The sequence below is a fragment of the Agelaius tricolor genome, unplaced genomic scaffold (assembly GCF_023055355.1).
Source record: "Agelaius tricolor isolate 1412-34295 unplaced genomic scaffold, bAgeTri1.0.p SCAF_152, whole genome shotgun sequence".
Taxonomy (NCBI): Eukaryota; Metazoa; Chordata; class Aves; order Passeriformes; family Icteridae; genus Agelaius; species Agelaius tricolor.
The window spans coordinates 1-24,695 of NW_027269412.1; the positions used below are offsets into that span (position 1 = coordinate 1).

Sequence of the window (24,695 nt, forward strand, 5' to 3'; positions counted from 1 at the left end):
TTATTTCAGCCCCAAAACCCCATAGCGACCCCCTAAGGCATCAGCCTGACCCCAGGTAGCACAGCTTGGGCCTAGTGTGGGGTCCTGGGGGGCACCCCAAAATTATTGCACCCCCAAAACCCCATAGTGACCCCCTAAGGCATCAGCCTGGCCCTAGTGTGGGGTCCTGGGGGCACCCCAAAATTATTTCAGCCCCAAAACCCCATAGTGACCCCCCTAAGGCATCGGCCTGGCCCTAGTGTGGGGTCCTGGGGCACCCTAAAATTGTGTCACCCCACTAAAGTGACCCCAGGTAGCACAGCTTGGGCCTAGTGTGGGGTCCTGGGGGCACCCCAAAATTGTGTCAACCCCCAAAACCCCATAGTGACCCCCCTAAGGCATCAGCCTGGCCCTAGTGTGGGGTCCTGGGGGCACCCCAAAATTATTTCACCCTCAAAACCCCACAGTGACCCCCTAAGGCATCAGCTTGGGCCTAGTGTGGGGTTCTGGGGGCACCCCAAAATTATTTCAGCCCCAAAACCCCATAGTGACCCCCTAACATCAGCTTGGGCCTCATGTAGCACAGCTTGGGCCTCATGTGGGGCTCTGGGGGCAACCCCAAAATTATTTCACCCCACTAAAGTGACCCCAGGTAGCACAGCTTGGGCCTAGTGTGGGGTCCTGGGGGCACCCCAAAATTGTGTCACCCCAAAACCCCATAGTGACCCCCTAAGGCATCAGCTTGGGCCTAGTGTGGGGTCCTTGGGGCACCCCAAAATTATTTCAGACCCCAAAACCCCATAGTGACCCCCCCTAGGGACCCCCAAATTGACCCCATGTCCGTCACTGGGGTCCTGGGGCGCACCCCAAAATTATTGCACCCCCGAAACCCCCATTTTGTGCCTTCCTGAACCCCAAAAATCCTCAAGACCCCCAAATTCCTCCCCCTCGGCCACTTCCAGACACCCCAAAACTCCTTAAAAAAAGCCCCCCAAAAAACCCCCAATCCCCCCCCACAAAAAAAAACCCCAAAAATATTTTTGGGGTGCCCCACTCACCCCCCCAAAATCCCAAATTATTTTTGGGGTCCCCTCTCACCTTTGCCCCCCGATTTGGGGCAGATTTGGGGTTCCAGGAGGGGTCTGGAGGTCTCGGAGGGCCTGGGATCGGAGCTGGGGGGGCAAAACCCCGGCTGGGGGGGGGGGGAAAATGGGGGAAATTTGGGGGTTTTGGAAATTTTAGGGGGTTTGGGGGGAATTTTTAGGGTTATGGGGGGAAATTTTAGGGTTTTGGGGGGGATTTTGGGGGGCTTGGGGGAAAAATATTGGATTTTTGGGAGAAAATTATGGGGATTTAGGGCTAAATTTTGGGGTTTTGGGGAAAATTTTGGGGGTTTTGGGGGGATTTTAGGGGGTTTTGGGGGAAAATATTGGATTTTTGGGGGGAATTTATTGGGTTTTTGGGGGTAAATTTTAGGGGGTTTGGGGGGAAATTTTCGGGTTTTGGGGAAATTATGGGATTTTGGGTAAACTATGGAGTTTTAGGGGGAAAATATTGGATTTTTGGGGTGAATTATGGGGTTTTAGAGGGGAAATAATGGGATTTTGGGGGGATTTTAGAGGTTTTGGGGAAAAATTTGGGATTTTGGGGGGAATTTAGGGGTGTTGGGGGGAATTTTAGAGGGTTTGAGGAGAAACTTTGGGATTTTTAGGGGTAAATCAGGGGGTTTGGGGGATTTTAGGGCTTTTGAGGAAAAATTATGGGATTTTTGTGGGGAAAATATGGATTTTGGGGGGAATTATGGGGGTTTGGGGAAAAATTATGGGATTTTCAAGGGAATTTGGGATTTTTTGGGGGGGATTATGGGGTTAAGAGGAAATTATGGGGATTTGGGGAAATTTTAGGGGGTTTTGGGGAAAAATATGGGATTTTTTTGGGGTAATTGATGGGTTTTTAGGGGGAAATTATGGGGGTTTGGGGGCTTTTAGGGTAAAATTATGGGGGTTCGGGAGGAAATTTTAGGGCTTTTGGTGTGAATTTAGGGTTTTTTGGGGTAAATTTGGGATATTTTGGGTCACCAACCCTGCCTGCCCCCTTCACGATCCCGCTCTGGGTCCGACCCCGATGGATCAGGAGGTACCTGAGGGGGGGAGGAAAAGAAAAATTTGGGGACCCCCCAAAAAAAAACCCCAGACCCCAAAAAATCCCCCATAAATTCACACCCCCCCAAATTTGGATTTTCCCCCCCCCAAAACCCCCAAGTTTGGAACTTTCTCCCCAAAAATCCCCCCCAAGACCCCTCCCCAAATTTTAAGGTTCCCCTAACTTTGGGGTTTCTCCCCAAAAATGCCCCCCACAAATTCAGACCCCCCCAAATTTTGGGGTTTTCTCCCCAAAAATGCCCCCAAGACCCCCCCCCCCCACCCCCAAATTTTGGGGTTTTCCCCCCAAACTCACCCCAAAACCTCGGGGGGCAGCGGGGGGGGGGCGGGGCCGGGCACAGCCCCGGAGCTGCTCCAGGGAGGGGACCCCAAAACTGGGGCACGAGCTGGGGGAAAATTGGGATTTTTGGGGAAAATCCCAGCAGAAATTTGGGGTTAATTTGGGGTTAATTTGGGGGTAAATTGGGGTCAGTTTTGGGTTATTTTGCGGGGGTTATTTTGGGGTTAATTTGGGGTTAATTTGGGGTCAATTCAGGTCAGTTTGGGGCTTAATTTGGGGTCAATTTTGGGGTCAGTTCAGGTCAGTTTTGGAGTCAGTTTTGGGGCCAGTTTGGGGTCATTTTGGGGTTAATTTGGGGTCAGTTTTGGGGCCAGTTTGGGGTTATTTTGGGGTCAGTTTTGGTTATTTTGGGGTTATTTTGGGGTCAGTTTTGGGGTCTGTTTTGGGGTAAATTTGAGGTCAGGTTTGGATTATTTTGGGGTTAATTTGGGGTCAGTTTTGGGGTCAATTTGGGGTTATTTTGGGGTCAGTTTGGGTCAGTTTTGGGATCAGTTCAGTCAGTTTTGGGGTTAATTTGGGGTCAGTTTTGGGGTCAGTTTGGGGTTAATTTGGGGTCAGTTTTGGGTTATTTTGGGGTAATTTGGGGTCATTTTTGGGTCAGTTTGGGTGTCAGTTTTGAGGTCAGTTTTGGGTTATTTTGGGGTCAGTTTGTGGGGTCAGTTTTGGGGTCAGTTTTGGGTTATTTTGGGGTTAATTTGGGGTCAGTTTTGGGATATTTTGGGGTTATTTTGGGGTTAATTTGGGGTCAATTTTGAGGTCAGTGTGGGGTCAGTTTTGGGTTATTTTGGGGTTAATTTGGGGTCAGTTTTGGGGTCAATTTTGGGATCAGTTTTGGGGTTAATTTGGGGTCAGTTTTGGGGTCAGTTTGGGGGTCAGTTTGGGGGGTTAATTTGGGGTCAGGTTTGGGGTCAGTTTTGGGGTCAGTTTTGGGTTATTTTGGGGGTCAGTTTTGGGTTATTTTGGGGTTAATTTGGGGTCAGTTTTGGGGTCAGTTCAGGTCAGTTTTGGAGTCAGTTTTGGGACCAGTTTGGGGTCATTTTGGGGTTAATTTGGGGTGGGGTCAGTTTTGGGGTCTATTTGGGTCAGTTTTGGGTTATTTTGGGATAAATTTGGGGTCAGTTCAGGTCAGTTTTGGGGTCAGTTCAGGTCAGTTTTGGGTTAAATTTGGGTCAGTTTTGGGTTAATTTGGGGTCAGTTTTGGGTTATTTTGGTGTCACTTTGGGTCAGTTCTGGTTTTGGGGTCGGTTTTGATCATTTTGGGATCATTTTTGGGTTCGGGGCCAGTTCTGGGGTCCCTTTTGGGGTTTTTGGGGTCCCTTTAGGGCTCTCACCTGGGTGATCACGTGGTGCAGGGAGGGGCGGGGCCCGCAGAGCAGCCCCACCCCCACCCCCGGCAGGAGCCGCAGCAACAGCAGCCGGTGCGGGACCTGCGGGGGAGGGGAAATTGGGCTCAATTCCCGCGATTTTGGGCAATTTGGGATAACTTGGGTTAATTTGGGATCAGTTTGGGGGAGATTTGGGTTGATTTGGGGGATTTTGGGGTTATTTTAGGGTTAATTTCGGGTCATTTCGAGGTTATTTTGGAGGCTATTTTGGGGTCAATTTGGAGTAATTTTGGGGTAGTTTTGGGATTATTTTGGGGTCAGTTTTGAGGCTATTTTTGGGTAATTTTGAGGTTATTTTAGGGTCAGTTTGGGGTCATTTAGGGTTTTATTTTAGGGTTACTTTGGGTTCATTTTGGGGTCAGTTTGGGGCTACTTTAGGGTTAATTTGCGGTAATTTTGGGGGTTATTTTAGGGTTAATGTGGGGTTATTTAGGGTCAATTTGGGGTAATTTTGGGGTTATTTTAGGGTCAGTTTGAGGTAATTTTAGGGTTAATTTGGCGTTACTTTGGGGTCATTTTGGGTCTATTTTAGGGTTAATTTGGGATCATTTTGGGGCAGTTTGAAGTAATTTTGGGGCTATTTTGGGGCCGTTTGGGATAATTCTGGAGTTATTTTAGGGTTAATTTGGGGTGATTTTGGAGCTATTTTAGGGATAATTTAAGGATTAATTTGGGGCAATTTGGGGGTAAATTTGGGGTAATTCTGGAGTTATTTTAGGGTCATTTTGAGGTAATTTTGGAGCTATTTTTGGGGTAATTTTGGGCCTATTTTAGGCTTAGTTTGGGGTCATTTGGGGGTAATTTTGGGGCCATTTTAGGGTCTATTTGGGGCTATTTTGGGGTAAATTTGGAGCTATTTTAGGGTTAATTCAGGGTAATTTTGGGGCTCTTTTGGGGTCATTTAAGGGTTAATTTCACCTCCGCCACGTGACCTCACCTTCGGGCTGCTATTGGGCAGGAACACGGGGACGTCACGCGCGGCCACGCCCACCCCCAGGGCGCCCCCTGGCGGAGGAGGCGGCGCCAGCAGCGCGCGCAGGTGGGCGGAGTCATCCTCGGGCAACGCCCCCCAGTGGGCGGTGCTTAACCAGGCCACGCCCCCTCCCCACACCACGCAGCCCAGATCCGTCAGGGCCGCGCCCGCGAAGCGCTGAAGCCGCTCCTGGGGACGGGGGGGGAGAAAAAAAAGGGAATTTGGGGGGGTTCACCCCCAATTTGGGGGGGTTTGGGTCTGGGGGATTTGGGGTTTGGGGGATGAGGGGGAATTTGGGGGAATCCGGGGTGAATTTTGAGGGTCCTGGGGGGGATTTTTGGGGTCCCAGGATGGATTTTGAGGAGGATTTTGGGGACCCCGAAGTAGATTTTGGGGGTCCCAGGGGAGATTTTGAGGTGAATTTTGGGGGTCTCAGGGTGGATTTTGGGGTGTCTTGGGGGTCCCAGGGTGTTTTTGGGGGTTCCAGCTCCATTTTGGGGAGGCTTTTGGGAGTCTCGGGGGGATTTTGGGGGGATTTTGGGGGTCTCTGACCTGCAGCACCTCCCGGGGGTTCCTGGGGTATTTTCGGGGTGGTTTTGGGGGTCCCGGGTTGATTTTGGGGAGGCTTTTGGGGGTCCCAGGTGTAATTTTGGGGGTAGTTTGGGGGTCCCAGTTCTATTATGGGGTGGATTTTAGGGATCCCGGAGGTTTTTTTGGGGTTCCTGGGGTCTTGGGGAGTTTTGGGGGTCCCAGCTGTAATTTTGGGGTTGTTTTTGGGGGGTCCCAGGGTTAATTTGGGGATGTTTTTGGGGGGTCCCGGCTGGAATTTGGGGGCGTTTTTTGGGGGTCTCTCACCTGCAGCGCCTCCCGGGGGGTCCCGGGGGGGAGGGGCCAGCAGGGGCCGCCCATCCCCCACCCTCCCGCGTGGGGCTTCAGCAGCGAATCCAGGAGGGGGAAACAGCCCTGGGGGAGGGGCCAAGGTCACCCCAAAAACCCCAAAATCCCCCCCCAAAACAGCCCTCGGGGAGGGGCCAAGGTCACCCCAAAAACCCCAAAATCCCCCCCCAAAACAGCCCTGGGGGAGGGGCTAAGGTCACCCCAAAATCCCCCCAAAATCCCCCCCAAAATCCCCCCCAAAACAGCCCTGGGGGAGGGGCCAAGGTCACCCCAAAAACCCCAAAATTCCTCCCAAAATCCCCCCAAAACAGCCCTGGGGGAGGGGCTAAGGTCACCCCAAAATCCCCCCCAAAATCCCCCCAAAATCCCCCCCAAAATCCTCCCCAAAACAGCCCTGGGGGAGGGGCCAAGGTCACCCCAAAATCCCCCCCAAAACAGCCCTGGGGGAGGGGCCAAGGTCACCCCAAAATCCCCCCAAAATCCCCCCCAAAATTCCTCCCAAAATTCCCAGGACCCCCTCAAATCCCTCCCAGTAGCTCCCAGTAACTCCCAGTTACCCCCAAGGGCCCTCCCAGTAACTCCCATTTACCTCCCAAACCCCTCCCAGTGCTCCCAGTATGTCCCAGTTCATCCCCAGACCCCTCCCAGTATCCCCCAGTTACTCCCAGTGCTCCCAGTTCCCCCCCAGACCCCTCCCAGTATATCCCAGTTTATCCCAGTCTGTCCCAGTTCACCCTCAGGTCCCGTTTCAGCCTCTCCACGTTGCGGATGGGCAGCAGCTCCTCCTGTCCCAGTACCAGCACCTGGGGATACTGGGATGGACTGGGATGGACTGGGAATGGGGCTGGGGGGCACTGGGAGGGAGTGGGATAAACTGGGATGGACTGGGAATGGACTGGGATGGACTGGGATAAACTGGGATGGACTGGGATGGACTGGGGGGCACTGGGAGGGACTGGGATGGACTGGGATGGACTGGGTATGGGACTGGGGGGTACTGGGATATACTGGGAATGGGACTGGGATAAACTGGGATGGACCGGGATGGACTGGGATGGACTGGGAATGGGACTGGGGGGTACTGGGATATACTGGGATGGACTGGGAATGGGACTGGGATAAACTGGGATGGACTGGGAATGTGCTGGGAACAGGATTGGGAGGGACTGGGATAAACTGGGAATGGGGCTGGGGGTACTGGGATGTACTGGGAATGGGACTGGGAACAAACTGGGAACCAAACTGGGATAAACTGGGATGGACTGGGAATGGGGCAGCAGCTCCTCCTGTCCCAGTACCAGCACCTGGGGATACTGGGATGGACTGGGATATACTGGGAATGGGGCTGGGGGGCACTGGGAGTACTGGGAATGGGGGAGAGGAGCACTGGGATGGACTGGGATGAACTGGGAATGGGACTGGGATAAACTGGGATGGACTGGGATGGACTGGGAATGGGGCTGGGGTAAACTGGGATGAACTGGGATAAACTGGGATGGACTGGGAGGTGCGTGGGGGTTCACTGGGCCTTACTGGTCCGTACTGGTCTGTACTGGGATGGGACAAACAGCCTGAGAGGGGGAGGGGGTGGAGCCAGACTGGTCCCTACAGGTTTATACTGGTCTGTACTGGTCTATACTGGTCCATACTGGTTTATACTGGTCCGTACTGGTTTATACTGGTCCGTACTGGTCTATACTGGTCCGTACTGGTTTGTACTGGTCCCTATAGGTTTATACTGGTCCATACTGGTTTATACTGGTCCGTACTGGTTTATACTGGTTTGTGTCTCTCACCAAGGCTCCGAGGGCTGATTGGAGGATCCGGGCGAGGGCGGGGCCAGCGGGGCCGGGGGAGGGGCTGAGAGCGACCAGGGTCAGGCTGGGGGAGGGGAGGGGAGGGGGCGTCACCCCAACGTGACCTCTGACCCCTGCGACCTTTCTGTGACCCCAGTGTGACACCCAAATGACCCCTGACCCCAACGGGACCCCAAAATGAGCCCATGACCCCTGTGACCCCAACGTGACCCCTGTTACCCCAATGTGACCCCTGACCTCAATATGACCCCTCTGTGACCCCTGACCCCTCCATGACCCCAACATGTCCCAAAATGACCCCAATGTGACCCCTGACCCCTCTGTGACCCCAAATAACCCTGACCCCTCTGTGACCCCATGACCTCCCCCTGACCCCTCAGTGACTCCCCTGACCCCAAATAACCCCATGACCTCCCCCTGACCCCTGACCCCCCCATGCCCCCTCACCTGTTCCCGTATCCGGCCCAGGCCAGGTGCGCAGTGGGCGTGGCCGCCTCCCGAAGCTCCGCCCCTGCGGCCGCCCCGAACAGGTGAACCCCGTGCAGGGCCCCGACCAATGAGAACGGCAGCTGTACCCAGGGGGCGGGGACAAAAGGTCCATGGGGAAGGGGAGGAACCTCGAGGTGGGTGTGGTCAAAAAGGGGCGTGGCCTCACCTGTGGGCGGGGTGGGCGGCAGAACAGGGGAAGGCCGCTGGCGGTGGCCACGCCCACCAGGCAGGGGGTGGTGACATCATCTTCCAGCATGGATGCGCCCCCTTCATTCAGGACACGCCCAGTCGCTTCCAAACCACGCCCACTTTGTGCTAAGCCACGCCCCCAAACTTTACATCAAATCACACTCACTTGCAACGACCACGCCCTTCTAAACCCCGCCCAGCGCCCAATATGCCCCGCCCACAGACCTACCTTAAAGACCCACGCCCCCAATTTAAGCCACGCCCCAAAAGTGCCACACCCCTTTTGGTCCCCCACACCCAGAGCCACACCACGTTAAGCCCCGCCCTTTAAACAATTAAACCACGCCCCTTTAAACGCTTAAACCCCCGCCCCTTTTCGGCCCCGCCCCTCCTCGGCCCCGCGGCCTCCGCTCAGTTCCCGCCTGTGGCCGCCATGGCCGCGCGGGGCACGACGGGAGCGCCGCGGTTGCCAGGGCGACGCCGGAAGGGGCGTGGCTTAGTCTGGCACATGATTGGTCCAAGCGCGGTTGCCGCGGGCAACGGCGGAAGAGGCGTGGCTTTTACTGCAACGCGATTGGTCCAAGAGCGGTTGCCGCGGCAACGCCGGAAAGGGGCGCGGCTTTCTCTTGGATATGATTGGTCCAAGCGCGGTTGCCGCGGCACCAGCAAGGCAGGAGGGGGGCGTGGTTTCCGCTCCTCGCTTCTGATTGGCTCCGCTTCTCCGTTACCACGGCAACGCGTGTTTCCCTCTTTTCAGCGCATGCGCCGCCTGGCGGACGCGAAACGGAAGCACTTCCGGCTTTCCCACTTCCGGTCCGGCGGGAGCAGCGGCCGGTACCGACTCGGGGCGCGCGTGGGGGGGGCACGGAAGGGTCCCGGGTGGATTTTTGGGGGTCTGGGGGATAAAATTGGAAATTTTTGGTGGAAATTTTTTGTTTCTGAGGGAAAATTTCCGTTTCGGGCGTGAAATGAGTCTGGTGTCTTCTCAATGTCCTCCCTCAGGACCGGAGCCCCCCGGACCCCCCCCCCTCCGTGAGGGGCGATGGTGGTGCCGCGCTGGAGCCCCCCGCGCCCCCCGCCATGGTGGCCGATGTCGTGTTCGTCATCGAGGGCACCGCCAACCTCGGGCCCTACTTCGAGGCACTGCGCAAGCATTACCTGCTGCCCGCCATCGAGTGAGGGAGGACTGGGGGGGGCCCCTCCCCAAATTAACGGGACCCTCTCCTCAAATTAAACGGGAGCGCCCTCAAAGTTATCGGGAGCCCCTCTCAAAATGGCCGAGATTTCCCCCTCAAAAATTGCCAGAAAATATCCTCAAAATCATCGGGAGCCCCCCAGATTATCCGGGACCCTTCCTCAAATGAGCCGGGACCCCCCCTCAAAATGGCCGGGATTTCCCTCAGAAAACATCGGGACACCGCCTCAAATTAGAAGGAAACCCCTTTAAATTATCGGGGACCCCCCCCCAAAATACCCGGGACCCTTCCCTCAAAGTTATCGGGACGACCCCCCCCCCAAAATATTCAGGAGTCTCCCCTCAAAATATTCAAGATTTTCCCTCAAATCGCCGGGAAATCCCCTCAAAACTCCCTGGGACCCCTCCCTCAAAGTTATTGGGACCCCCCCCCTCAAAATGGCCGCGATTTCCCCTCAGAAAATCGTCAGGACCCCCCCCCCCTTCAAATTAATGGGGCCCCCCTCAAATCAAACACTGGGACTCCCCCAACACCCCCAAGAACCTCCCAAACCCCCTCAGGACCCCCAAAATCCCCTCAGGAACCCCCAAATCCCCTCAGGGACACCCCCCAAATCTCCTCTGGGCCCCCCAAAACCCCCTCAGGACCCCCCAAATCCCCTCAGGAACTCCCAAATCCCCTCAGGACCCCCCCAAATCCTAGCAAAAACCCCCAAATCCCCTCAGGACCCCCAGAATCCCCTCAGGACCCCCCAAATCCCCTCAGAACCTCCCAAATCCCCTCAGGATCCCCTCAAATCCCCCTCAGGATCCCTCAGACCCTCCCAAATCCCCTCAGACGCCCCCAAATCCCCTCAGGACCCCCCCAGTTCCCCTCAGGACCCCCCCAAATCCCAGCAAAAACCCCCAAAATCCCCTCAGGAACCCCCAGATCCCCTCAGGAACCCCCCAAATCCCCCTCAGACCCCCCCAAATCCCCTCAGGACCCGCAAATCCCCTCAGGCCCCCCAAATCCCCTCAGGACCCCCCAAATCTCCTCTGGGCCCCCCAAAACCCCCTCAGGACCCCCCAAATCCCCTCAGGAACTCCCAAATCCCCTCAGGACCCCCAAAATCCCCTCAGGACCCCCAGAATCCCCTCAGAAACCCCCAAATGCCCTCAGGACCCCCCAAGACGCCCTCAGGACCCCCCAGATCCCCTCAGACCCCTCCCCAAATCCCCCTCAGGACCCCCCCAAATCCCCTCAGGACCCCCAGAAGCCCCTCAGGAACCCCCAAGACCCCCTCAGAGCCCCCAAATCCTCTCAGGACCCCCAAAACCCCTCAGGAACCCCCAAGACCCCTTCAGGACCCCCCCAAATCCCAGCAAAAAGCCCCAAATCCCCTCAGGACCCCCTCAAATCCCCTCTGGGCCCCCCAAATCCCCTCAGGACCCCCCCAAATCCCCTCAGACCCCCCAAATCACCCTCAGAATCCCCAATTTCCCTCAGGACCCCCCAAATCCCCTCAGGACCCCCAAGATGCCCTCAGGACCTCCAAATCCCTTCAGATCCCCCCAAATCCCCTCAGGAACCCCAAGACCCCCTCAGACCCCCCCCAAATCCCCTCAGGGGCCCCCCCAAATCCCTTCAGAACCCCCCAGTTTCCCTCAGGACCTCCCCAAATCCCCTCAGGACCCCCAAGATGCCCTCAGGAACCTCCAAATCCCCTCAGACCCCCCCAAATCCCCTCAGAAACCCCAAGACCCCCTCAGGACCCCCCAAATTCCCTCAGGACCCCCAGAATTCCCTGAGGACTCCCAAATCCCCTCAGGACCCCCCAATTCCCCTCAGGACCCCCCGAAATCCCAGCAAAAACCCCCAAATCCCTCAGGAACCCCCCAAATCCCCCTCAGACCCCCCAAATCCCCTCAGACCCCCCAAATCCCCTCAGGAACCCCCAAGACCCCCTCAGGAGCCTCCAAAACCCCTAAGGAACCCTCAAATCCCCCTCAGGGACCCCCAGAATCCCCTCCGGACCCCCCAAATCCCCTCGGACCCCCCAAATCCCCTCAGACCCCCCCAAACCCCCTCAGGACCCCCCCAAACCCCCTCAGGACCCCCCCAAACCCCCTCAGGACCCCCCCAACTCCCCTCAGGAACCCCCAAGACCCCCTCAGGACCCCCCCAAATCCCAGCAAAAAGCCCCAAATCCCCTCAGACCCCTCCCAAATCCCCTCAGGACCTCCCAAGAGCCCCTCAGACCCCCCCCCCCCCCCCCCCCCCCAAATCCCCTCAGACCCCCTCAAATCCCCTCAGACCCCCCAAATCCCCTCAGGACCCCCCAAATCCCCCTCAGGACCCCCAAAGCCCCCTCAGGATCCCTCAAATCCCCCTCAGGATCCCTCAGACCCCCCCAAATCCCCTCAGGACCCCCCAAATCCCCTCAGGACCCCCCAAATCCCCCTCAGGACCCCCAAAGCCCCCTCAGACCCCCTCAAATCCCCTCAGGACCCCCCAAATCCCCTCAGACCCCCCAAATCCCCTCAGACCCCCCAAATCACCCTCAGGAATCCCCAATTTCCCTCAGGACCCCCCAAATCCCCTCAGGACCCCCAAGATGCCCTCAGGAACCTCCAAATCCCTTCAGATCCCCCCAAATCCCCTCAGGAACCCCAAGACCCCCTCAGACCCCCCCAAATCCCCTCAGGATCCCCCAATTTCCCTCAGGATCCCCCAGTTTCCCTCAGGACCCCCCAGATCCCCTCAGGAACCCCCAAATCCCCTCAGGACCCCCCAAATCTCCTCTGGGCCCCCCCAAAACCCCCTCAGGACCCCCCAAATCCCCTCAGGAACTCCCAAATCCCCTCAGACCCCCCCAAATCCCCTCAGGACCCCCCAAATCCCCTCAGGAACCCCCAAATCCCCCTCAGACCCCCCCAGATCCCCTCAGACCCCCCCAAATCCCCTCAGACCCCCCAAATCCCCTCAGACCCCCCCATATCCCCTCAGGAACCCCCAAATCCCCTCAGGAACCCCCCAAATCCCCCTCAGACCCCCCCAAATCCCCTCAGGACCCCCAAATCCCCTCAGGACCCCCCAAATCCCCTCAGGACCCCCTCAAATCCCCTCTGGGCCCCCCAAATCCCCTCAGGACCCCCCCAAATCCCCTCAGACCCCCCAAATCACCCTCAGGAATCCCCAATTTCCCTCAGGACCCCCCAAATCCCCTCAGGACCCCCAAGATGCCCTCAGGAACCTCCAAATCCCTTCAGATCCCCCCAAATCCCCTCAGGAACCCCAAGACCCCCTCAGACCCCCCCCAAATCCCCTCAGGAACCCCCAAGACCCCTTCAGGACCCCCCCAAATCCCAGCAAAAACCCCCCAAATCCCCTCAGACCCCTCCCCAAATCCCCTCAGAAACCCCAAGACCCCCTCAGACCCCCCCCAAATCCCCTCAGGATCCCCCAATTTCCCTCAGGATCCCCCAGTTTCCCTCAGGACCCCCCAAATCCCCTCAGGAACTCCCAAATCCCCTCAGACCCCCCCAAATCCCCTCAGGACCCCCCAAATCCCCTCAGGAACCCCCAAATCCCCTCAGACCCCCCCAAATCCCCCCCAGAACCCCCAAATCCCCTCAGACCCCCCCAAATCCCCTCAGGAACCCCCAAATCCCCTCAGACCCCCCCATTTCTCCCCAGGTATTTCAATGGGGGCCCCCCCGCCGAGACCGACTTTGGGGGAGACGTGAGTGGGGATGGGGGCAATGAATTGAATTTATTTTATTTTAATTTAATTAATTTAATTGATTTTAATTAATTTAATTTAATTTAACTTAATTTAATTTAATTTAATTTAATTCAGTATAATTTAAATTTCTTATTTTAATGTTTTTGTATTTTAATATTTGTTATTGTGTATTTTATTCCGTTTTAATTTATTTTTATTTTTTATTTTAATATTTCAGTATTTTAATATTTAACATTTAATATTGTATTATTTCATAATTCCATACATTAATATTTTACTATTTTAATATTTCAACATTTTAACATTTTAACATTTTAATATTCTAATATTTTAATATTTTCTATTTTATCTCTACTTATTTTACCTAATTTTAATTTTGTATTCTATTTTATTTTAATTTAATTTATTCTGTTCTATTTTATTCTATTCTGTATTTATTTTTTTGCCCAGTTTGTGGGTACCTACTACAGCTTATTTTATTTAATTTTAGATTTTATTGTAGATTATTTTATGATATTATAAATTATACATATCCTATAAATGCATAACAATATAATTTTGGTATTTCTCTTTTATACTTTATTTTATATTTTAGTTCATTTAATTCACTTTGGGGGCACCCAGTACAGCCTGGTTGTGTTCAACACCGTGGATTGTACATTATATTTAATTTACTTTATAATTTAATTCAATTTAATTCCATTTATTTTATTTCTATTTTATTTCAATTTTAATTAATTTTTAATTAATTTTTAATTAATTTAATGAATTTCTTTCAGTTTGGGGGCACCCAGTACAGCCTGGTTGTGTTCAACACCGTGGATTGTATCTTATATTGAACTTTATAATTTAATTCCATTTATTTCTATTTTAATTATATTTTAGTTCAATTTTAGTAAATTTTAATTAATTTTTAATGAATTTATATGAATTTATTTCAGTTTGGGAGCACCCAGTACAGCCTGGTTGTGTTCAACACCGTGGATTGTATCTTATATTGAACTTTATAATTTAATTCAATTTATTTCTATTTTATTTCAATTTTAATTCTATTTTAATTCTATTTTAATTCTATTTTAGTTAATTTTAATTAATTTAATGAATTTTTCCCAGTTTGGGGGCACCCAGTACAGCCTGGTTGTGTTCAGCACCGTGGATTGTACATTATATTTAATTTACTTTATAATTTAATTCAATTTAATTCCATTTATTTCATTTCTATTTTATTTCAATTTTAATTAATTTTTAATTAATTTTAATTAATTTTTAATGAATTTTAATGAATTTATTTCAGTTTGGGGGCACCCAGTACAGCCTGGTTGTGTTCAACACCGTGGATTGTGTCTTATATTGAACTTTATAATTTAATTCAATTTATTTCTATTTTATTTCAATTTTAATTAATTTTTAATTATATTTTAATTAATTTTAATTACATTTAAGTTAATTTATATTAATTTATTTCAGTTTGGGGGCACCCAGTACAGCCTGGTTCTGTTCAACACCGTGGATTGTATCTTATATTGAACTTTATAATTTAATTCCATTTATTTCTATTTTAATTCAATTTTAACTCAATTTTAATTAATTTTTAATTACATTTTAATTAACTTATATTAATTTCTTTCAGTTTGGGGGCACCCAGTACAGCCTGGTTGTGTTCAACACCGTGGATTGTATCTTATATTGAACTTTATAATTTAATTCAATTTATTTCTATTTTATTTCAATTTTAATTCTATTTTAATTATATTTTAATTCTATTTTAGTTAATTTTAATTAATTTAATGAATTTTTCCCAGTTTGGGGGCACCCAGTACAGCCTGGTTGTGTTCAACACCGTGGATTGTACATTATATTTAATTTACTTTATAATTTAATTCAATTTAATTCCATTTATTTCATTTCTATTTTATTTCAATTTTAATTAATTTTTAATTAATTTTAATTAATTTTTAATGAATTTTAATGAATTTATTTCAGTTTGGGGGCACCCAGTACAGCCTGGTTGTGTTCAACACCGTGGATTGTACATTATATTTAATATACTTTATAATTATCATTCCATTTAATTCCATTTATTTTATTTCTATTTTAATTCAATTCTAATTAATTTTAATTATATTTTTAATGAATTTTAATGAATTTTTCCCAGTTTGGGGGCACCCAGTACAGCCTGGTTGTGTTCAACACCGTGGATTGTGCCCCTGAGTCGTACGTTCAGTGCCACGCGCCCACCAGCAGCGCCTGGGAGTTCCTCACCTGGCTGGACAGCATCCAGTGAGGGCAAAATGGGGAGAAAAACCGGGATTTTGGGCAAAAATGGGGAAAAATTGAGATTTTGGGGAAAAAATGGGGAAAAAATGGGAAAAAATGGAAAAAATTGGGGAAAAAATGGGGGAAAATGGAGATTTTGGGGTGCCTGTGAGTTCATTTCTTACCTGGCTCAACAGCATCCAGTGAGGGCAAAATGGGGAGAAAAACCGGGATTTTGGGCAAAAATGGGGAAAAATTGAGATTTTGGGGAAAAAAAGGGGAAAAAATGGTAAAAAATGGGGAAAAAATGGGCGGGAAATGGGAAAAAATGGGGGGAAAATGGAGATTTTGGGGTGTCTGTGAGTTCATTTCTTACCTGGCTTGAGAGCATCCTGTGAGGGCAAGATGGGGAGAAAAACCGGAATTTTGGGCAAAAATGGGGAGAAATTGAGATTTTGGGGAAAAAAAGGGGAAAAAATGGTAAAAAATGGGGAAAAAATGGGCGGGAAATGGAAAAAAATGGGGGGGAAATGGAAATTTTGGGGCATTTTCTTACCTGGCTGGACAGCATCCAGTGAGGGCAAAATGGGGAGAAAAACTGGGATTTTGGGCAAAAATGGGGAAAATTTGAGATTTTGGGGAAAAAATGGGGAAAAAATGGAAAAAATTGGGGAAAAAATGGGGGGGAAATGGAGATTTTGGGGCGTTTTCTTACCTGGCTGGACAGCATCCAGTGAGGGCAAAATGGGGAGAAAAACCGGGATTTTGGGCAAAAATGGGGAAAAAATGGAGATTTTGGGGGAAAAATGGGGAAAAAATGGGGAAAAAACGGAAAGAATTGGGGAAAAAATGGGGGGAAATGGAGATTTTGGGGCATCTGTGAGTTCATTTCTTACCTGGCTTGAGAGCATCCTGTGAGGGCAAAATGGGGAGAAAAACCGGGATTTTGGGCAAAAATGGGGAAAAATTGAGATTTTGGGGAAAAAAAGGGGAAAAAATGGTAAAAAATGGGGAAAAAATGGGCGGGAAATGGAAAAAAATGGGGGGGAAAATGGAAATTTTGGGGCATTTTCTTACCTGGCTGGACAGCATCCAGTGAGGGCAAAATGGGGAGAAAAACCGGGATTTTGGGCAAAAATGGGGAAAATTTGAGATTTTGGGGAAAAAATGGGGAAAAAATGGAAAAAATTGGGGAAAAAATGGGGGGGAAATGGAGATTTTGGGGCGTTTTCTTACCTGGCTGGACAGCATCCAGTGAGGGCAAAATGGGGAGAAAAACCGGGATTTTGGGCAAAAATGGGGAAAAAATGGGAATTTTGGGGAAAAAATGGGGAAAAAAATGGGAAAAAATTGAAAAAAATGGGGGGAAAATGGAGATTTTGGGGTGCCTGTGAGTTCATTTCTTACCTGGCTCGACAGCATCCAGTGAGGGCAAAATGGGGAGAAAAACTGGGAATTTGGGGAAAAAATGGGGAAAAAAAATTGGAATTTTGGGGAAAAAATGGGGAAAAAATGGAAAAAAATTGGGAAAAATTGGGGAAAAAATGGGGGAAAATGGAGATTTTGGGGAAAAAATGGGGAAAAAATGGAAAAAAATTGGGAAAAAATGGGGGGGAAATGGGAAAAAATGGGGGGAAAATGGAAATTTTGGGGCGTCTGTGAGTTCATTTCTTACCTGGCTTGAGAGCATCCTGTGAGGGCAAGATGGGGAGAAAAACCGGAATTTTGGGCAAAAATGGGGAGAAATTGAGATTTTGGGGAAAAAATGGGGAAAAATGAACAAAAAATTGAGGAAAAATACAGAAAAATGGGAGGAAATAGGGAAAAATAAGGAAAAATGAGAAAATTGGGAAAATGGGAAAAAGGGGAAAAATGGGGGAAATGGGGAAAAATAGGAGAAAATGAGAAAGAATGGGGAAAAATAGGCAAAAAAAAGGGGGGAAATGTGGAAAATTTTGATTTTTGGGGGGGATTTGGGAAAAAATTGAGGAAAAAATGGAATTTTGGGAAGAAATGGAGAAATTGAGGGAAAAGATGGGGAAAAAATGAACAAAAATTGGAAAAAAAATGGGGGGAAATGGGGAAAAATGAGAAAAAATGAGGAAAATTTGGGGGAAAATGGGGAGGAATGGGGGAAAATGGAGAATTTGGGGAAAAAATGGGAGGGAAATGGGAAAGAATGGGGGAAAAATGAGGAAAAATAGGCAAAAATGGGGGGAAATGGGGAAAATTTTGATTTTTGGGGGGATTTGGGAAAAAATTGAGGAAAAAATGGAATTTTGGGAAGAAATGGAGAAAAATGAGGGAAAAGATGGGGAAAAAATGAACAAAAAATTGGGGAAAAATGTGGAAAAATGGGAGGAAATGGGGGATAAAGGGAAAAATGGGGGGAAATGGGGAAAAATGAGAAAAAATGAGGAAAATTTGGGGGAAAATGGGGGAAAATTGGGGGGAATGGGGGAAAATGGAGAATTTGGGGAAAATGGGAGGGAAATGGGAAAGAATGGGGGAAAAATGAGGAAAAATAGGCAAAAATGGGGGAAATGGGGAAAATTTTGATTTTGGGGGATTTGGGAAAAAATTTGAGGAAGAAATGGAGAAAAATGGGGGAAAATTTGGGGAAAATGGGGGAAAATGGGGGAAAATGGAGAATTTGAGGAAAAAAATGGGAGGGAAATGGGAAAGAATGGGGGAAAATGGGGAAAAAAATCCGATTTTAACCCATTTTAACGCTAGAAAACCCCCAAGAACCCCCGAATTTTTTGGGGGTAAAAACCTTTGGGGGATTTTGGGGAATTTTGGGGGAGGGGTTTGGGGTCTGAACTGACCCAAATTCCCCCCAAATTTGCCCCAGGTTTTGTGGGGGGGGGCGGCGAGAGCTGCAGCCTGATCGCAGAGGGGCTGAGCACGGCCCTGCAGCTCTTCGACGACTTCAAGAAAATGAGGGAGCAAATGTGAGAAAATTGGGGAATTTTGGGATTTTTGGGGCTTTTTGGGGGCTGGGAGGAATTTGGGGATTTTTTTTTGAGGGGGATTTGGGGGAAAATTGGGGATTTTTTGGAGTTTTTTGGGGATTTTTTGGCCTTTTTTTGGAGTTTGTTGGGGATTTTTCTTGGGATTTTTTGGGTTTTTTTGGGGTTTTTCTGAGGGGGAATTTTGGGGAATTTGGGGTTTGGGGGGATTTGGGATTTTTAGGGAGGTTTTGGGGTTTTTTTTGGGGATTTTTATTGGGGTTTTTTTGGGGTTTTGGGGTCTGGGAGGGATTTGGGGCCTCAGCCCGGCCCTGCAGCTCCTGCTCGACTTCAAGAAAATGAGGGAGCAAATGTGAGAAAATTGGGGAATTTTGGGATTTTTGGGGCTTTTTGGGGCTGGGAGGGATTTGGGGTATTTTTTGAGGGGGATTTGGGGGGTTTTGGGGGAAAATTGGGGATTTTTTGGAGTTTTTTGGGGATTTTTTTGGAGTTTTTGGAGATTTTTTTGAGTTTTTGGGGGATTTTTATCGAGATTTTTTGGGGGTTTTTTGGGGTTTTTTTCTGAGGGGGAATTTGGGGTTTGGGGGGGATTTGGGTTTTTTTGGGGGGGTTTTGGGGTTTTTTGGGGGATTTTTATTGGGGTTTTTGGGGATTTTGGGGTCTGGGAGGGATCTGGGGCCTCAGCCCGGCCCTGCAGCTCCTGCACGACTTCAAGAAATGAGGGAGCAAATGGGAGAAAATTGGGGAATTTTGGGGCTTTTTGGGGCTTTTTGGGGTCTGGGAGGGATTTGGGGTTTTTTTTGAGGGGGATTTGGGGGGGTTTTGGGAAGATTTTTGGGGAAAATTTGGATTTTTTGGAGTTTTTTGGGGATTTTTTGGAGTTTTTTGGAGTTTTTGGGGATTTTTATTGGGATTTTTTGGGGTTTTTTTGGGTTTTTTTGAGGGGGGAATTTGGGGTTTGGGGGGATTTGGGTTTTTTTTGGGGGGGTTTTGGGTTTTTTTTGGGATTTTTATTGGGGTTTTTGGGGGGATTTTGGGGTCTGGGAGGGATTTGGGGCCTCAGCCCGGCCCTGCAGCTCCTGCTCGACTTCAAGAAAATGAGGGAGCAAATGTGAGAAAATCGGGGAATTTTGGGGAATTTTGGGGCTTTTTGGGGCTTTTTGGGGGCTGGGAGGGATTTGGGGATTTTTTTTGAGGGGGATTTGGGGGAAAATTGGGGATTTTTTGGAGTTTTTTGGGGATTTTTTGGCCTTTTTTTGGAGTTTTTTTGGGGATTTTTCTTGGGATTTTTTGGGTTTTTTTGGGGTTTTTCTGAGGGGGAATTTGGGGTTTGGGGGGATTTGGGTTTTTTTGGGGGGGTTTTTGGGGTTTTTTGGGGGATTTTTATTGGGGTTTTTTGGGGATTTTGGGGTCTGGGAGGGATTTGGGGCCTCAGCCCGGCCCTGCAGCTCCTGCACGACTTCAAGAAAATGAGGGAGCAAATGGGAGAAAATTGGGGCTTTTTGGGGCTTTTTGGGGCTTTTTGGGGTCTGGGAGGGATTTGGGGTTTTTTTGAGGGGGATTTGGGGGGGTTTGGGGGAAAATTGGGGATTTTTTGGAGTTTTTTGGGGATTTTTTGGAGTTTTTGGGGGATTTTTATTGGGATTTTTTGGGTTTTTTTGGGGTTTTTCTGAGGGGGAATTTTGGGGAATTTGGGGTTTGGGGAGATTTGGGTTTTTTGGGGAGGTTTTGGGGTTTTTTCGGGATTTTTATTGGGGTTTTTGGGGATTTTGGGGTCTGGGAGGGATCTGGGGCCTCAGCCCGGCCCTGCAGCTCCTGCACGACTTCAAGAAAATGAGGGAGCAAATGTGAGAAAATTGGGGAATTTTGGGGATTTTTGGGGCTTTTTGGGGTCTGGGAGGGATTTGGGTTTTTTTTTTGAGGGGGATTTGGGGGGTTTTGGGGGAAAATTGGGGATTTTTTGGAGTTTTTTGGGGATTTTTTGGAGTTTTTGGGGATTTTTTGGAGTTTTTGGGGGATTTTTATCGAGATTTTTTGGGGGTTTTTTGGGTTTTTCTGAGGGGGAATTTGGGGTTTGGGGGGATTTGGGTTTTTTTGGGGAGGTTTTGGGGGTTTTTTGGGGATTTTTATTGGGGTTTTTGGGAGATTTTGGGGTCTGGGAGGGATCTGGGGCCTCAGCCCGGCCCTGCAGCTCCTGCACGACTTCAAGAAAATGAGGGAGCAAATGGGAGAAAATTGGGGAATTTTGGGATTTTTGGGGCTTTTTGGGGTCTGGGAGGGATTTGGGGATTTTTTTTGAGGGGGATTTGGGGGGGTTTGGGGGAAAATTGGGGATTTTTTGGAGTTTTTTGGGGATTTTTTGGAGTTTTTGTTGGATTTTTATTGGGATTTTTTGAGGTTTTTTTGGGGTTTTTTCTGAGGGGGAATTTTGGGGAATTTGGGGTTTGGGGGGATTTGGGTTTTTTAGGGGGGTTTTGGGGTTTTTTTGGGATTTTTATTGGGGTTTTTGGGGATTTTGGGGTCTGGGAGGGATTTGGGGCCTCAGCCCGGCCCTGCAGCTCCTGCTCGACTTCAAGATAATGAGGGAGGAAATGGGAGAAAATTGGGGAATTTTGGGGCTTTTTGGGGCTTTTTGGGGTCTGGGAGGGATTTGGGGTTTTTTTGAGGGGGATTTGGGGGGGTTTTGGGAAGATTTTTGGGGAAAATTTGGGATTTTTTGGAGTTTTTTGGGGATTTTTTGGAGTTTTTTTGGAGTTTTTGGGGATTTTTATTGGGATTTTTTGGGGTTTTTTTGGGGTTTTTCTGAGGGGGAATTTGGGGTTTGGGGGGATTTGGGTTTTTTTGGGGGGGTTTTGGGGTTTTTTGGGGGATTTTTATTGGGGTTTTTGGGAGATTTTGGGGTCTGGGAGGGATTTGGGGTTTTTTTGAGGGGGATTTGGGGGGGTTTTGGGGGGAAATTGGGGATTTTTTGGAGTTTTTGGGGGATTTTTATTGAGATTTTTTGGGGTTTTTTGGGGTTTTCTGAGGGGGGATTTGGGGTTTGGGGGGATTTGGGTTTTTTTGGGGGTGTTTTGGGGGTTTTTTGGGGATTTTTATTGGGGTTTTTGGGAGATTTTGGGGTCTGGGAGGGATTTGGGGCCTCAGCCCGGCCCTGCAGCTCCTGCACGACTTCAAGAAAATGAGGGAGCAAATGGGAGAAAATTGGGGAATTTTGGGATTTTTGGGGCTTTTTGGGGTCTGGGAGGGGTTTGGGGTTTTTTTTGAGGGGTTTTTGGGGAGGTTTTGGGGGAAAATTGGGGATTTTTTGGAGTTTTTTGGGGATTTTTTGGAGTTTTTGTTGGATTTTTATTGGGATTTTTTGAGGTTTTTTTGGGGTTTTTTCTGAGGGGGAATTTGGGGAATTTGGGGTTTGGGGGGATTTGGGTTTTTAGGGGGGTTTTGGGGTTTTTTGGGGATTTTTATTGGGGTTTTTGGGGGGATTTTGGGGTCTGGGAGGGATCTGGGGCCTCAGCCCGGCCCTGCAGCTCCTGCTCGACTTCAAGAAAATGAGGGAGCAAATGGGAGAAAATTGGGGAATTTTGGGATTTTTGGGGCTTTTTGGGGCTTTTTGGGGTCTGGGAGGGATTTGGGGGTTTTTTTTGAGGGGGATTTGGGGGGGGTTTGGGGGAAAATTTGGGATTTTTTGGAGTTTTTAGGGGATTTTTTGGAGTTTTTTTGGAGTTTTTGGGGGGATTTTTATTGGGATTTTTTTTAGGAATTTGGGCCAATGTCTGGGGATATCTTGGGGATATTTTGGGCTGGTTTTGGGATTTTTTGGGGGATTTTTTTTTTGGGAATTTTTTAGGAATTTGGGCCCATTTCTGGGGATATTTTGGGATTTTTTTGGGGAATTTTGTAGGAATTTGGGCCAATGTCTGGGGCTGGTTTGGGGCTGGTTTTGGGGATATTTTGTAGGAATTTGGGACAGTTTCTGGGGCTGTTTTGGGGCTGGTTTTGGGGCGGTTTTGGGGCTGTTTTGGGGCTGTTTTAGGGCTGTTTTGGGGCGTGTTTTGGGCCTGGTTTGGGGCTGTTTTTGGGGATATTTTGTAGGAATTTGGGACAGTTTTGGGGCTGGTTTGGGGCTGTTTTGGGGCTGTTTTGGGACAGTTTGTAGGAATTTGGGGCTGGTTTCTGGGGCTGTTTTGGGGCTGTTTTGGGACAGTTTTTGGTGCTGTCTTGGGGCTGGTTTGGGGCTGTTTTGGGGATATTTTGTAGGAATTTGGAGCTGGTTTGGGGCTGGTTTGGGGCTGTTTTTGGTGCTGTTGTGGGGCTGTTTTAGGGCTGTTTTGGGACAGTTTCTGGGGCTGTTTTTGGGGCTGTTTTGGGGCGGTTTTGGGGCTGTTTTGGGGATATTTTGTAGGAATTTGGGGCAGTTTTGGTGCTGTTTTGGGTCAGTTTTGGGACAGTTTTTGGGACAGTTTTGGGACCGTTTTGGGACAGTTTCTGGGACAGTTTTGGGACAGTTTTTGGGCAATTTTGGGACAGTTTTGGGACAGTTTTTGGGACAGTTTTGGGACAGTTCTGGGGCTGTTTCTGGGACAGTTTTGGGACTGTTCTGGGGCTGTTTCGGTGCTGGTTTGGGGCTGTTTTGGGGATATTTTGTAGGAATTTGGGACAGTTTCTGGGGCTATTTTGGGACAGTTTTGGGACAGTTTTTGGGCTGTTTTTGGGGATATTTTGTAGGAATTTGGGGCTGTTTTGGGGCTGTTTCTGGGGCAGTTTTGGGACCGTTTCTGGGGCAGTTTTGGGACAGTTTTGGGGCTGTTTCTGGGGCAGTTTTGGGGCTATTTTGGGGCTGTTTTAGGGCTATTTTGGGACACTTTTGGGACACTTTTGGGACTGTTCTGGGGCTAGTTTGGGGCTGTTTTTGGGGATATTTTGTGGGAATTTGGGACAGTTTTTGGGACAGTTTTGGGGCTGTTTCTGGGGCTATTTTGGGACAGTTTTGGGACTGTTCTGAGACAGTTTTTGGGACACTTTTGGGACACTTTTGGGACACTTTTGGGGCTGTTTTTGGGACACTTTTGGGACCCTTTTGGGCCTGTTCTGGGACACTTTTGGGACCCTTTTGGGACCCTTTTGGGCCTGTTCTGGGACAGTTTTTGGGACAGTTTTGGGGCTGTTTTGGGACACTTTTGGGACCCTTTTGGGACCCTTTTGGGCCTGTTCTGGGGCTGTGCCCCCAAACCCCACAGAGGCCAGACCCACAAGGTTTGTGTGCTGATCTGTAACTCCCCCCCGTACCTGCTGCCCGCCGTCGAGAGCACCACCTACTCCGGCTACAGCACCGAGAGCCTGGTGCAGAGGATCGCCGAGGTTTGGGGCAAAATCCAGGGATTTTGGGCAAATTTGGGCAGATTTGGGCAAAAATGGGGCTTGGCAGAGGATTTGGGGTTTTTTGGGGTCTTTTTGGGGAGGATTTGGGGTTTTTTTGAGGTTTTTTTGAGTTGTTTTGGGCTTTATTTGGGTTTCTTTTGGGAGGAGTTGGGGTTTTTTGGGGAGGATTTGGGGGTTTTTTTGAGTTGTTTTGGGCTTTATTTTGGGGTTTTTGGGGTTTTGTTTGGGAGGATTTGGGGGTTTTTTGGGGAGGATTTGGGGTTTTTTTGAGTTGTTTTGGGCTTTATTTTGGGGTTTTTGGGGTTTTGTTTGGGAGGATTTGGGGTTTTTTGGGGTTTTTTTGGGGCTTTTTGAGGTTTTTTTGAGTTGTTTTGGGCTTTATTTGGGTTTTATTGGGGTTTTTTTTGGGAGGAGTTGGGGTTTCTTTGGTGAGGAGTTGGGGATTTTTGGGGAGGATTTGGGGGTTTTTTGGGGAGGATTTGGGGGTTTTTTGGGGAGGATTTGGGGTTTTTTTTGAGTTGTTTTGGGCTTTATTTTGGGGTTTTTGGGGTTTTGTTTGGGAGGATTTGGGGTTTTTTGGGGAGGATTTGGGGTTTTTTTGAGGTTTTTTTGAGTTGTTTTGGGCTTTATTTTGGGGTTTTTTTGGGAGGAGTTGGGGTTTCTTTGGCGAGGATTTTTGGGGTTTTGTTTGGGAGGATTTGGGGTTTTTTTGGGGAGGATTTTTTGGGGTATTTTTGTGATTTTTGATGGGGTGTTTTTTTACTGGGAACTTTTCTTTGGGATTTTTTTGAAAATTATTTTTTAGGGATTTTTTGTGATTTTTGGTGGGATTTTTTTGGGGGGCATCTTTCTTTTGGGTTTTTTTTTTTAATTATTTTTTAGACATTTTTTGGGGTATTTTTGTGATTTTTGGTGGGATTTTTTTTGGGTTTTTTTA

The 24,695-nt window shown here is 49.1% G+C and overlaps 2 protein-coding genes across 2 annotated transcripts in view; one reads left to right on the forward strand and one right to left on the reverse strand.

The window, feature by feature from the left end:
• Window positions 1–539: 539 nt before the first annotated feature.
• LOC139586913 (protein fuzzy homolog) lies at window positions 540–8,738 on the reverse strand (the record flags this gene model as incomplete). Its single annotated transcript, XM_071420596.1, has 10 exons — window positions 8,209–8,738; window positions 8,001–8,122; window positions 7,533–7,617; window positions 6,471–6,539; window positions 5,695–5,802; window positions 4,804–5,028; window positions 3,813–3,908; window positions 2,437–2,527; window positions 1,078–1,171; window positions 540–585 (listed from the first exon to the last, which is right to left on the reverse strand). Coding segments are annotated over exons 1-10 (1,026 nt in total), but the record flags the coding sequence as incomplete, so codon positions are not given.
• A 272-nt stretch (window positions 8,739–9,010) lies between these two features.
• The window catches only part of MED25 (mediator complex subunit 25), a 51,884-nt gene continuing 36,199 nt past the window's right edge, over window positions 9,011–24,695 (forward strand). The window contains exons 1-6 of the mRNA XM_071420600.1: window positions 9,011–9,065; window positions 9,234–9,406; window positions 13,106–13,151; window positions 15,310–15,435; window positions 18,267–18,364; window positions 23,617–23,737. Of these exons, the coding sequence (XP_071276701.1) occupies window positions 9,312–9,406; window positions 13,106–13,151; window positions 15,310–15,435; window positions 18,267–18,364; window positions 23,617–23,737 (486 nt within the window). The 5' untranslated portion in view covers window positions 9,011–9,065; window positions 9,234–9,311. The remainder of the gene's footprint in view (window positions 9,066–9,233; window positions 9,407–13,105; window positions 13,152–15,309; window positions 15,436–18,266; window positions 18,365–23,616; window positions 23,738–24,695) is intronic.